Source organism: Bombina bombina, chromosome 4, assembly GCF_027579735.1.
Source record: "Bombina bombina isolate aBomBom1 chromosome 4, aBomBom1.pri, whole genome shotgun sequence".
NCBI classification, from domain to species: domain Eukaryota; kingdom Metazoa; phylum Chordata; class Amphibia; order Anura; family Bombinatoridae; genus Bombina; species Bombina bombina.
In genome coordinates, this window is record NC_069502.1 from 950,132,886 (window position 1) to 950,147,576 (window position 14,691).

Here is a 14,691-nt window from a genome sequence, read left to right on the forward strand (position 1 = left end):
TGTTTTTCTATCACTTGGGACTATTCCCTATCACTAGGAACTTTCTCAACCTTATTGTCACTTGGAAGACTTTTAATTTTCTTATTTTTGATTCAGCCATTTTTTATTATTTTTTGATTCTACATGCCGCACTCACTTTTACCACATTTAGGCCTAGATTTAGAGTTCGGCGGTAGCCGTCAAAACCAGCGTTAGAGGCTCCTAACGCGGGTTTTTTACGCACTCCGGTATTTAGAGTTTATTTACCGCGACTCAAAATACACCTAACGCTCAACTTTCTACCGCCACCTCAGACCCAGTAGTAAACATATACCGCACAAAAAAACATCCACGAATCACAAAACAAATATTACACAAAGTACACTTACACTCATACAAACACAACACTATCTTTATTTTTCGTATTTTTTATTTTTTCTTTAAAATACAAAGGATTAAAGTTGCGAGATCTCGGGTGTTTGAAAAAAATCCACACAAATCCATTTTCCCATTGACTTACATGGACATACGGGAAAAGACCCTCATATACCTACATCTAACGAATAACATTATCACAAACATACACTCATCGATGCATACAAACAATATACACCACATTACATACACAAAATATTTATTTATTACAAAAAGAACACGATTTAGCGACTTTTTCACACAAGCTCATGACGTCACTCACTTTACGAGGAAAACCAGTCTTAGAAAAAAAAATATAGAAATCTTTGGAGCCTCCATTGACTTCTATTGGGAAGACGTGCTCGTGCACGCGAAACCCTCATTTCCCTAACGCACGCAAATAGCGTAGACTGAAAAACTCCAAATACCAGCGCTAGAAAATACATGATTTCATGCGTTAGACCCAGCTATGATAAATAGATAAAGAAATGACTATTTCCCTATGGTGGACTTATGGTTTTTAATATTAAATATTCACCACACCATAAATATTTTTAACACTTTTAGATTACATCAACTACAAATCCCCATCACTAGTAACACATTATTATTTCAATAAAATTACATTTACAATTAAAATAAAAATCAATACACATTTCTGGATTCACAAACACTACACAATGGGAAACATCTCTCATTTACCTTTATTATTGCATTTCTGTTATTCAACTCATATGCTTGCAGCAACTGCATATCTACATAGGCTTAACACATGATCAGTCATGGATGCACATACATTACTTTTAACATTCACTCATACATGTGCATTCAAATGATGGGGGAAAAACACATTACATTCTCTCTAGGAATCACAAAACACAACATATGGATTTTACTGTACTTTTAACATCATGATTCCATCACCAGAAACCATTAGGAATTACGTACAACACGAACATCATTACACCAGATTACAGATGTCACTTTATGGGAAGGAACAACAATGCCAGACCGCTATATACAAGTCAGCATATGTGGGACACAATCACAATATATACGTACATGTACATAACACGCATCACCCATCACGCAACCACAAAGCACACATTTAGATTTTATTCAGCACACAATAACAATGTAGCACAATACAACAACACAATGAGGATTTCACAACTACATAGGCAGGTTAATAATATCATGACGTCATTAGAAGATTCAACCATACACATCACAGATTCACCACTGTACCGCCCCTTTAGGAACTTTAACACTCAATACTACAATACAACATATACGTAAAACACACTTTTGAACAGCATTATTATGGAGATTTCAATGGGACAATTCAGAAATATTGTCAGATCGCACATCAATTATATATATAATACTACAGATGACAGCCGGAAGTTATTCAGTATTCGTGCAATTTTTATGGGACGCATACAATATCGTCAGATCGAAAATCAATTATATATATAATACTACAGATGACAGCCGGAAGTTATTCAGTATTAGTGCGATTTGAAAGGGACGCGTACAATATTCACATCTCGGCAATCACTTATATATACAATACTACAGATGACAGCCGGAAGTTATTCAGTATTAGTGCGATTTGAAAGGGACGCATACAATATTGACATCTCAGCAATCACTTATATATATAATACTACAGATGACAGCCGGAAGTTATTCAGTATTCGTGCAATTTTTATGGGACGCATACAATATCGTCAGATCGAAAATCAATTATATATATAATACTACAGATGACAGCCGGAAGTTATTCAGTATTAGTGCGATTTGAAAGGGACGCGTACAATATTCACATCTCGGCAATCACTTATATATACAATACTACAGATGACAGCCGGAAGTTATTCAGTATTAGTGCGATTTGAAAGGGACGCATACAATATTGACATCTCAGCAATCACTTATATATATAATACTACAGATGACAGCCGGAAGTTATTCAGTATTCGTGCAATTTTTATGGGACGCATACAATATCGTCAGATCGAAAATCAATTATATATATAATACTACAGATGACAGCCGGAAGTTATTCAGTATTAGTGCGATTTGAAAGGGACGCGTACAATATTCACATCTCGGCAATCACTTATATATACAATACTACAGATGACAGCCGGAAGTTATTCAGTATTAGTGCGATTTGAAAGGGACGCATACAATATTGACATCTCAGCAATCACTTATATATATAATACTACAGATGACAGCCGGAAGTTATTCAGTATTAGTGCGATTTGAAAGGGACGCATACAATATTGACAGCTCGGCAATCACTTATATATACAATACTACAGATGACAGACGGGAAGTTCTGAATTATTATTGCGATTTGAAAGGGACGCATACAATATTGACAGCTCTGAAATCACTTATATATACAATACTACAGATGTTACTTTATCATTTACAAACAATATTGCAGCAACATTGATCGATCACATTCGATGCACATTATACACAACTATGCACTTTCATTCATGTTAGCCTGGACGTGTGCTTGTTACTATAACATCGCGTTTAGGAAATATTGATTACGCATATGATCAAACATTACAAACATGCACTGTATGTGTGATATTTGACACTTTCACATTGAGAATCATTGTTTGAAACTAACATTTCAGCAAACAACAAATAAACGCCCACTGTGAAAGCATTCGCGCCGCTCACATACAAACAAGTGAATACAATTAGCAATCATTACAAACTCACTACCATTGGACTAATTGTACTATAAATCCCCCAAACAACATGGCCAATGCATCACTTGTGATCCACATCAGATCAAGTGCTTACCTTGTTACGCTGTTTTGAAAGATGGATGACGATGACATGGTAGACGCTGCTGGTGGTGCTATTGGCGAACTAGCTGTTGGTCGAATCAGGCAGCCTCGGCGGCTCAGACCGAGACGAAGGGGTCGTCTGGTTCGAGGTCCTCGTGTCTACAGGGTGAGACCCACCTTGGAAAACATGAGTGACTTTGAGGTTTTTGATAAGTATCGGCTCGATCGCGAACAGCTCATTGGCCTTTACGATCTTCTTAAACCTCATTTGGAGCCACGTATACAAATAAGGACTGCTGTTCCCCCCATGAGTAAGATGCTAAGCTGTCTATACGTCCTGGCCTCCGGGAGTTTTCAATCCGGAGAACTGTACATGCATGGCCTGGCTCAAGGTACATTCTCTGGGGTGTTTGATAACTTTCTGAACGCCATGGTACGTATCAGTAAGCAATACATAGGATTCCCACAGAATGATGGTGATTGGAGGCGCCTGAAGCGGGAATTCTTTGATATTGCTCAATTGCCCAATGTCTTGGGAGCCATTGATTGTACCCACATTGCGCTGCGTGCTCCAATTGATGACTTGCCCTTCAGAAATCGCAAACATTTTCATAGCCTCAACGTGCAGTATGTTTGTGACGCACGGATGAGGATTATGCATGTGTATGCGAATTTTGGAGGTGCTTGTCATGATGCCCGCATCCTCTCTCTGTCGTCCCTGTGGAGACAGTTTGAGGAAAGACAAATGCCCCCTGGTTATCTCGTTGGTGAGTATTAGTGCACAACATGGTTAATTATTTTGACAATTGCCCCTGTATTTTTTAACTGTTAGCGTCATGTTCAGCTATAGGATTAAATTTAACCATTTGTTATTTACCGACGCTAATGTCTATTTTTATTGAAATGCAGATATGTAGCATGTCTTACCTTAAGTGTTCATATAGAGAATGCAATGTAAACATGTAGTTAGCATTTTACACAAGGTTTGGTTTAGGAGAAATACGCATATGTAGCATGTCTTAGATGAAATGGCAAGATATTATCTCATGCAATTTAACCCTGTCATTGTCTTTTTCTGCTAATGTCTAGTTTTATTGAAATGCAGATATGTAGCATGTCTTACCTTAAGTGTTCATATAGAGAATGCAATGTAAACATGTAGTTAGCATTTTACACAAGGTTTGGTTTAGGAGAAATACGCATATGTAGCATGTCTTAGATGAAATGGCAAGATATTATCTCATGCAATTTAACCCTGTCATTGTCTTTTTCTGCTAATGTCTAGTTTTATTGAAATGCAGATATGTAGCATGTCTTACCTTAAGTGTTCATATAGAGAATGCAATGTAAACATGTAGTTAGCATTTTACACAAGGTTTGGTTTAGGAGAAATACGCATATGTAGCATGTCTTAGATGAAATGGCAAGATATTATCTCATGCAATTTAACCCTGTCATTGTCTTTTTCTGCTAATGTCTAGTTTTATTGAAATGCAGATATGTAGCATGTCTTACCTTAAGTGTTCATATAGAGAATGCAATGTAAACATGTAGTTAGCATTTTACACAAGGTTTGGTTTAGGAGAAATACGCATATGTAGCATGTCTTAGATGAAATGGCAAGATATTATCTCATGCAATTTAACCCTGTCATTGTCTTTTTCTGCTAATGTCTAGTTTTATTGAAATGCAGATATGTAGCATGTCTTACCTTAAGTGTTCATATAGAGAATGCAATGTAAACATGTAGTTAGCATTTTACACAAGGTTTGGTTTAGGAGAAATACGCATATGTAGCATGTCTTAGATGAAATGGCAAGATATTATCTCATGCAATTTAACCCTGTCATTGTCTTTTTCTGCTAATGTCTAGTTTTATTGAAATGCAGATATGTAGCATGTCTTACCTTAAGTGTTCATATAGAGAATGCAATGTAAACATGTAGTTAGCATTTTACACAAGGTTTGTTTTAGGATAAATACGCATATGTAGCATGTCTTAGATGAAATAGCAAGATATTATCTCATGCAATTTAACCCTGTCATTGTCTATTTCTGCTAATGTCTAGTTTTATTGAAATGCAGATATGTAGCATGTCTTACCTTAAGTGTTCATATAGAGAATGCAATGTAAACATGTAGTTAGCATTTTACACAAGGTTTGGTTTAGGAGAAATATGCATATGTAGCATGGCTTAGATGAAATGGCTAGATACAGATTTATATATAATTTTTTTTTATTTCTTTATGTTTCTGACAACTTTTAATATGGATTATGGTTTTTAAAAAATATATTTATACAACAATATACTAGTTTAAGTATTCTGTTTGAATTATGTTCTGTTCTAAATTTATAGGTGATTCTGGGTACATGAGCCGGCCTTGGCTCATTACCCCCTTGCGTAGCCCAACTGATGTGTCTGAGGAGCGCTACAATAGGGCTCATAAGAGAACCAGGGCGGTGGTTGAAAGGATGTTCGGGCTCCTGAAGATGAGATTCAGGTGCCTGGACCGTTCTGGAGGAGCACTCCAGTACAACCCAAAGAAGGTGGCTAAGATCGTTGTAGCCTGTAGCGTCCTGCATAATATTGCACAGCGGGCTGGGATGCTGCAGGCCGTCCCGGTGGACAGAGACCTCCTCAGAGATGAGGAGGATGATCCTGTTCTAGAGGGGGAATTCCAGGACGAGGGACTTGATGTCAGAGCAGACGTCATCAACCGCCACTTTAGACGGTAAATAATAGAAGTTACACTGGAGTATTTTCAATAGATGTGAACTCTAGGGAAATGACAAGTAGAGAATTGTGCAAACATGTTAGTATTGATCAAATGTTAGAATAATATTTATTTCTCATAATATAGGTGATGCTCTGGGCATTGGGTCCTATAGCGAGTCTTTGCCACCTGGTTTTTATAGAGGACATCAGATGGTAAGTAGAAATGTATGGACTGTTGCTGGCATGATTTGTACACAAATACATAATATGGCATACATTTTTAAAAATATAACTTTGTTTACACATTACTTATGTACATAATCAGAAAGGGATACTCTAGAATGACTATGGTTCAATGTCACACAGAGGTTTGTTCTGCTCAATATGACTCATCTTCACACTTGATAGAAAATAACACAGGTTCATACACAGGCTTAGTAAGCTAGTGATAGATATTTATTATGAAATGGGGGGTGGGAGAGGGGTACAGAACTGATTCACACACTTGTATGAAATCTTTATATATAATTTCTTACATTAGGGAGATGACTTAATATAAAGACTGAAAGGGAACAATTTGAAGCCTGACAGTGAAGATTTCCAAGACTGACAGTGGGGAAAAAGCCAAGATTGAAATTGAAGTATACCAATGGGATCATGTCTGGCATATTTAAATTCTGCTGACCTTGAAAACCATACAAAGACATGTTCACATGGTAAGTGCAAACTATTTGATAGAATAAGGCTGTGGAGACATCCTATTGGAGACACTTAGATGATTTTCTATTTTGTAGATGGTATTTCCCAGTCCTCTATTTAATGAACTGATGAATAAGACACCTATTGAAGATCAACTGTTTACCCCTGAATTGACATTCAAAGACCATGCATTGTCCAGGTTGGTGTACCAATGCATGCTAGTGAAGACTGTAGAATATTAGTAGCTTACATACATTAGTCATATTTAGTTCTTAATTAGATATTTAGGGATCACAATCAGACACTTAGATGATTTTCCTTTTTAGATGGTATTTCCCAGTCCTCTATTTAATGAACTGATGAATAAGACACCTATTGAAGATCAACTGTTTACCCCTGAATTGACATTCAAAGACCATGCATTGTCCAGGTTGGTGTACCAATGCATGCTAGTGAAGACTGTAGAATATTAGTAGCTTACATACATTAGTCATATTTAGTTCTTAATTAGATATTTAGGGATCACAATCAGAAAAAGGAATACATATTATAGTTGATATAGAGGTATTTGAATGGACATGAAATATTACATTTATGTTCAGCATACATATATTGTTTACATGTGATATACATTATTATGTATAAATTTAATTTTTGAAATTTAAATATTATTTTTAATCAACAATATAATGGTGTATGTATTTCATTAATTTAAAATGAATGTAATGATTATGTGTAAAAAATGTTGATCAAAGTTAGAGCATAGACACCATATGATTTTAAATGTATTTTATGAATATTTTACAACGTGTGTATTAACTTTGTTCCATTTTTATTATTTGTCATTTCAGATTGGCATCTGATGACTTCATGGAATATTTAATTATTTTCTATTAAATATATATTTTTTTTTTTTTAGCAGATTCTAATATATATCAATATAATCTGTAAATAAATAAAACTTGGACTCCCATGACTGATAGTTGGCTATTTGACAAGCACATGCATAAGAGAAAATAATGCATTAATAGTAGAAAATAAAATTCTTCAGAGAATATTAAAAGATATATTTTAACATTAATTGGGGAGTCATATTCTTCAATGCTTTTATATTGAAAAAGTATATATTAAAAATATTTAGGATATGTATTAATATTATGATTGTTTTAACATTTAATAAGGTGAAGTGGTTCAATTACATGAAAGTGACAGTGTTGTTGAATGTAAAAAGAATTGTATAAGATCATGTATCTTCCTTAGGTATCTCAAAACATTATTAGAAAATATTTTACAATTATTACATTTATAAATGGTAGGTCATTTAACTTTATAATTTTTAATAATTAGTTATTGGATGCCAGGTTAATCTATGTAATTTTCTAGTGGAGTCATTTAACTATACTTAGTAATATTATGTATTTATTACAATCTTACCTCTTGGGTTAGACATCAAATATCTATATAGAATGTAATTTCCCCTTTAGTTTATTTTGTCAATGTTAAATCAAAATACAATATGTTTGTGTCCTTAAAGGGGTCATTCAAAATGTATATTTTGTATACATTGTTACAAATATCATACAAGAATTTAAACATATTTAGAATGTACTATAGAATTACATTCAGTCTTTAAATATACTTGTTAAAATAAAAATAAATGCACATATCTTAGTCAATGATATAAGGCATCTATATGCAAACAACAATCAGCATCAAAATAGCCTATGTAGAGATGTATTTAATCCACGAATATATATAATTACAATATAATAATTGAATAACAAAACATATAAAGTTGGTCAAATATAAGATTATGATACAAAATGCATACATAACATATAGCTTAATGTCCCTCTACGCTGAAGGCTAAAAAAGACCTCATTTAATAAATATATTTCAGTCAGTGTGTAAAACAATCTAGAAGTTAATCTAAATTTGCTTTACTCATATGTTAGACTCATTTAGCAAAAGGAAGGTGCCTAGGTTTATGATATATTAAGCATTATTGTGAAATGTTTGTTTAAAGGGACATGAACTCAAAATATACTTAAAGGTAGCCATTTAAAAAAACAAAGATTTATACATTCTGAATGAGTATTCTATTTTAATCAAGTTTAAAACTTGTCTCATATTATGAATGCTCATTGTGATGTTGCTATCATTACTTTAGAAATAAGGCAGTAAATAGCTAATTTATTTGCTTCAGTACTCTGGACAGAACTTGATTGTTTGGAATAATTGATGCAACAATCGTCAAGGACAACCCAGGTTTTTATTAAACAATTGTCCGTAATATAAAATATCATTGTTTTTCAAAGAAACATAACAAGATAACTTAACATTTGATAATCGTATTAAATAATAAAGTTGATTAACATTTCATGCTCAATCACCAATGGTAAATTTTTTTGGACAGTGTCCCTTTAAGAGCTTGAAATAGTGTATTTACTTCTCTTCCTATCTTTACATACTTTGCTTGAAAAGCATATCGAGATAGGCTCAGTAGATGAAGATTGGTGGATGCACAGAGATGCCTTATGTGATTGGCTCAACCATGTGCATTTAAATTTCTTATGTTGAGGATATATAAATACTAAGAGAAAATGATTTACATTTTAAAGTCTAAACAATCTTCTATCTCTACAGATCATTTGATACAATTGTTTGTAATGTCTCTTTAAAACTAAAGACGCCATTGCACAATAACATATATGAGCACTTCAGAGAAATACAAGCTCGAGGTTTATTTGCGAATAACAAAGCTGTAGTTTAACATTTATAAACAGATTATCAAAGTTACTGACATTCTTCCCGGAATTTTAACATTAATAAATATTGCGTGGGAAACGCATCTTCAAACACCAGATTAGCATATTTAAACATTAGTGTAATGTCACGCAATAGCACACAATCAATGTGCATTATAAATACATTTAATAGAGCAATGTCAATACTTCACAATAAATTTATTTAAAGAACAATAAAGACATACAATATTAAATGTGTATTTGTATTAAAGAAACAGACCGTTATTAAACCGAGAAATTTCTACAACATTAATAATGTGACAGGATTAGATTTTAAAGAGTATTTAATCATTAATATTTCACGGATCACGGATATTAAATCTGCGTCACACATATCCGCATGACAGGCCCATGAGTTACAAATAAGTCTACATGAAAAATGAAGTTACAGCACCACCAAGCGGTATGTGTAAGGAAGTTACTAAGATATGAAACATTAAGGAACGGCCAATCAGAGTTCATCACACAAACACAACTTGAGTCAGGATGGTCTCACAGACATTATAACAATATTTCAAACTTTTATCCAATCAGATGTACAGATAAATTGTCCCATGGTGCATCTCATGTTTACTTCACCATATAAAAGTCCATTACACGTTGCCATCTTTGTCAGTTCTCTAATGCCTGCAGGCAATATATATTATTATTATACAACCCAGCAGGCATGTCAGTTCCCAGGTTCACCAAGGAGGAGAGCGCTGCACTGGTCCACGCCGTCAAGGACTTTTATCCCCAGCTGTTTGGGAACAAGAGGAGCTCGACAGATGCGCCTGTTAAGAAGGCCCTCTGGGAGTCTATCACCAATGCGGTTAGATTGGTGTGTGACGTCCAGAGGACCCAGGATCAGATCATGAGGAGATTCGGAGATATGAGGTTGCGTTTATCGAAAAAAGTCAACCTCATAAGGGACTGGGTACAAGCCCGTAAAAGAGGGGGCCAAAGAAAGGCCCCGCGGAAACTGTACCTACTCCCTTATGAGGTGACTTTATGCGAGCTCCTCAATCTCCGGGTCCCCAAAAGATTTAGATCCTCGCCATCCTCGGCCTCCTCTTCTTCCCTCCCAGCTGCGGGATCTGAAAGTCCTGACGCGGGGGACAGGGCAGATGCTTCTCCGTCCGGTGGCCTGGGAGGACCCGATAGAGAATCTGAACCAGGTAATTATCCAACTTCATATAATTTTTATAATGTTAAAAATCCAAAAATTGTATTTAGTCAGATACTAAACCTATACAGATCTCACAACATACACTACATATGATGTTTAGATATCTGATTTTACATTAGTGATACATGAAATTGGAATGATGTTTCTTGCGCTCTACAGAATATGCGTCACAGAGCGGAAATGTAATTTCGCATCCACGTTAACATGGGTTTGCGGAAAGTGGCATTGCTTTATACATGTTGGTCAAATGACGGATGCGTAATTCCGCTTGGAATCATTGCGCAATGATCGCGAAAATGGCATTTCTCATCCACGTTAACATGGGTTTGCGGAAAGTGGCATTGCTTTATACATGTTGGTCAAATGACGGATGCGTAATTCCGCTTGGAATCATTGCGCAATGATCGCGAAAATGGCATTTCTCATCCACGTTAACATGGGTTTGCGGAAAGTGGCATTGCTTTATACATGTTGTTAAAAATTAAATGGAAAATCTTAGATTAGTGAAGAATACAGTATTCTTATTTTAAATATTATATCTAATAAAAAACGAATAATACTAATAAATTATAACATATGGCCATCAATTGATGATTATGTAATAACAAGCATATATTCTTAAAGATACAGTAAACAACACAACTGATTGAAAATAAGAGTCCAGGATATATTTATCATTCATTTAATTGCGGAAACTATTAACTCATGGGACTACCAAAGGATTAATATTTTTCTATTGATTTGTTATTAATGTAAATATTTTAAACATGGCATGATTAGTATTAATGATATGCAATCCTCATTTAATATATTACAGATATGGATGTGGCTGCTGGATCCTCAAGCCAGGGCTTGTCACAGTATGGTATGTCTCATTTTAATTGACATTTGTCTTAGAAACATGGAATGAACATTACATACTAAATACACATTGTTCTATATTTATATGTAATGTCTATTTAATAGATGAAAATTATATAATTATTCGGATATACTTAAATAACATATTTGATTTTAATTGCATGCTCAATACCATTCATTACATCAACATATGGAGTAGATAATTCATTAACAAACAACAACATTGTGGAATCTATTTAATTTTAGATTAAAGGGATACTGAACTACAATTATTAATATTGTCTTTCACATACAGTATGCAATATTAATAAACATAAAATATAATACTATCATCATATGTGACATATTCTATTGCTAAATGTAGTTTAAAATAAAGAAAGTACGTTTATGTGCATCTAAATATTTGTTGACCAACCTGGGTTTATATTGATGATTGGTGGATACCTTCAACAAACAATATTTATTGAATCCAATATTCCTTATCTGCCTTTAAGATTAATATCGAACAACATTCGAATTATAATAGGAGTCAATGTTAAATCATTTTTTACAGTTTGAACATAGAAATCAATTATTTAAATTAATCATGTCAGTGTCCCTTTAAGACAAAATAGATTCATTCATCATTACATTATTTTTATTAAAAACTATTGATATATAAATCTAATTATCTGTTGGAGTTACTTTATATATATCTGCATACTCTAACAGCACCATGATTACATATTAGTAATAATAAAGTTTGTTATGTATTGTGATAAATATGTGTTGTGTCCTAAACAAGATTACTGTACATTGAAAAAATGGCTCGATGTGACACATGTTTGTTTAGATTTGTCAACAGATGCTCCTCAATATGTGGTTTGTGTGTATTCTTGTAACTTCTTAAGGACATATGACGGAATTATTCCGTCATAAAACAATTGAGCTAAGTGAAAGCTGTGTCCTTAAAGGGTTAAGAACATTGATCATTGGGTATATTTAGATATGCAATAGCAGCATCTGAGATGAATTTGATGTCTAATGTAGTCTGACATTAAACATATGTTGAATACAGATATGTTTACAGAATCCCCTTGATTCAATCAAGCATTTTCTGGTGTAATGACTGCTCTATTATTCACATTTTAAAGTTGATTAATGTTAAAATTCTAGACAGATGTGATTTAGTGATATCCAAAATGTGTTTAATAATATATATCTATATCATTCATAGAGAGAGTTGGTGTGGGGAGCCCACAGGAATCCAGCAGTGACATAGAGCCGCCTTTGCGGGCTCCTGGTAAGTCCATTGACTCATTTATATGTAATTGAAGGTGTATTGCTAATCAATATTATGATCATGATTCCGATGAAGCATAACATTATAAAAAATCATAGAATTTATCTTCTGATTATATATTTATTTTTTATATTGAGCGATTAATAATTTCTACTTTATTATTCTACACATTTGTTATTCATAAGATGTCTAACATATGTTTTTTTCATTTTTTAATTTTTTTAACAACAGTCATCAAGTGATACACACATGAGAAATCTTAAATGTTCTATGTACTATGCTTTTATGAATTTAACATTAAGACAAACAATACATTAAGATTCTGATTTATTGACAATAACAAATCTATTGTCATTTGTATGCTCCATCAAAATGATGTAAATCATAACTTTGTGTGTGTATATCTTTAATGCAACATTGATGTGCGTATTTGAGCAACAGTAACATATGTTATAATATCTGATCTTAAGGTGTACACAACATGTTATGTTTTACAGAGATTGATGTCACATGTGGGATGGAGGAGGAAGAGGCTGCCTTGGAGTCTGATGGTATGTGAAATATATCTATCATGTTTCCAACATGTTTCTTTTTTTGAAATCATTTTATTGAAGACATTCAAAGTCTACAGCTTTTTCCCTTTAAAAAGGAATATTATTTGTCTGTTCAAATACACTACTGCCCCCTTTCTATATCAGGCAGCATGAAAATCTGCTTGTATATATTTTTTTAAGAATATATAATTCCTGCCATCATTATGTCACATGCATATTCCATGCCAAAACACAATAATAAGTTTCACATTGTACAGACAGTCATTGAGATTCATCTGAGTGCCTATATAGATACCATATCCTCATTTCAGAATAGTTTACAGATTCAAACACACTTCGAGGTATATTGAAAACATAATCAATTTTAAATGCGTTGATTTGATGTCAGGATGTATGAGATGTTAATATATTTATTTTACATTTTCAGATGGATCCACCACTTCTGGTCATCTGGATTCCGCCCCTGCCCAGTCACAGACCCCTCCCCGTGCACACACCCCTGACCATGGCCACACCTCTGCACACACCCAGAGCCCTTCCCATCACCAAACCCATGACCATGCCCCGACCACTGCCAGCCCTTCCCATATTTCATATCCTGTCCCTCCCAAAAAACGCCCATACACCCCCCTTCGCCGCTCTCCCCGTATTCTGGCCCGTACAGCTGCCCAGACCCAAACTCCCCACTCCCCAGCTGTACGGCCTACCCTGGAGCAGCAGCTCACCACTCCCCAAGCCATTCCCATCCCTCCCCGAGCCAATCCCATCCCTTCCCCCTGTTTAAACCTTCATTGTCCTGGGTGTCAGATTGTCCTTCCCAGGCACAGCTGTAAGTATCATTCTAAATACACTTTATAAGATACTTAAAGGTACAGTGAAGTTAAATTGGTTAAATTGTGATTCAAATCCAGCATGCAATGTTAAGCCAATGTATCATAGAATACTCTTATGAATTATTCGTCATTCTCTTGATATATTTATTGAAAACAACTTATTCCTATAATTAGTTTAAACAATAAAATAAATGTGGCCATCATTTCTTTATTGTTGGATGAATGTATCCATCAACCAGCATGCACAAACAAGGTTCATCAACAAATATTGGCTTCCATAAAAACCAACATTCTTGCATTCAAAATATAGCTTGACAATTAAAACATATAATGAATATGTGTAATTTCTAAAGATTTGTCATGTCATGCTCTATCTGAATCAGTCCATTAAATATTTAGGTTCAGTGTCCCTTTAATTGGATATCACTACATATACCAAACACCACTACTTGGATCCAAAATTTTATGTCCAAATGTGGATACATTATCTCTTGTCTAACCCAGTGGGAATGTAATTTCTTCTGGTTGCTATGTTTACACAGCTTGTCCTCAATG

General features: G+C 34.3%; 1 protein-coding gene across 1 annotated transcript; it reads left to right on the forward strand.

Annotated features, from left to right (window-relative positions):
* The first annotated feature begins 12,701 nt into the window (after nt 1–12,701).
* LOC128655720 (uncharacterized) lies at nt 12,702–14,383 on the forward strand. The gene is made up of 3 exons (XM_053709293.1): nt 12,702–12,749; nt 13,247–13,300; nt 13,731–14,383. Exons 2-3 carry the CDS (start codon nt 13,267–13,269, stop codon nt 14,159–14,161), a joined length of 465 nt encoding a protein of 154 aa, XP_053565268.1. The 5' UTR covers nt 12,702–12,749; nt 13,247–13,266; the 3' UTR covers nt 14,162–14,383.
* Nucleotides 14,384–14,691: the final 308 nt, after the last annotated feature.

Excerpts from the sequence above, each read along its gene's own strand:
- LOC128655720 (XM_053709293.1), top strand. The coding sequence starts at position 13,267 with ATGGAGGAGGAAGAGGCTGCCTTGGAGTCTGATG. Across the intron at positions 13,301-13,730 it reads GGCTGCCTTGGAGTCTGATG|ATGGATCCACCACTTCTGGT; the intron begins GTATGTGAAATA and ends TTACATTTTCAG.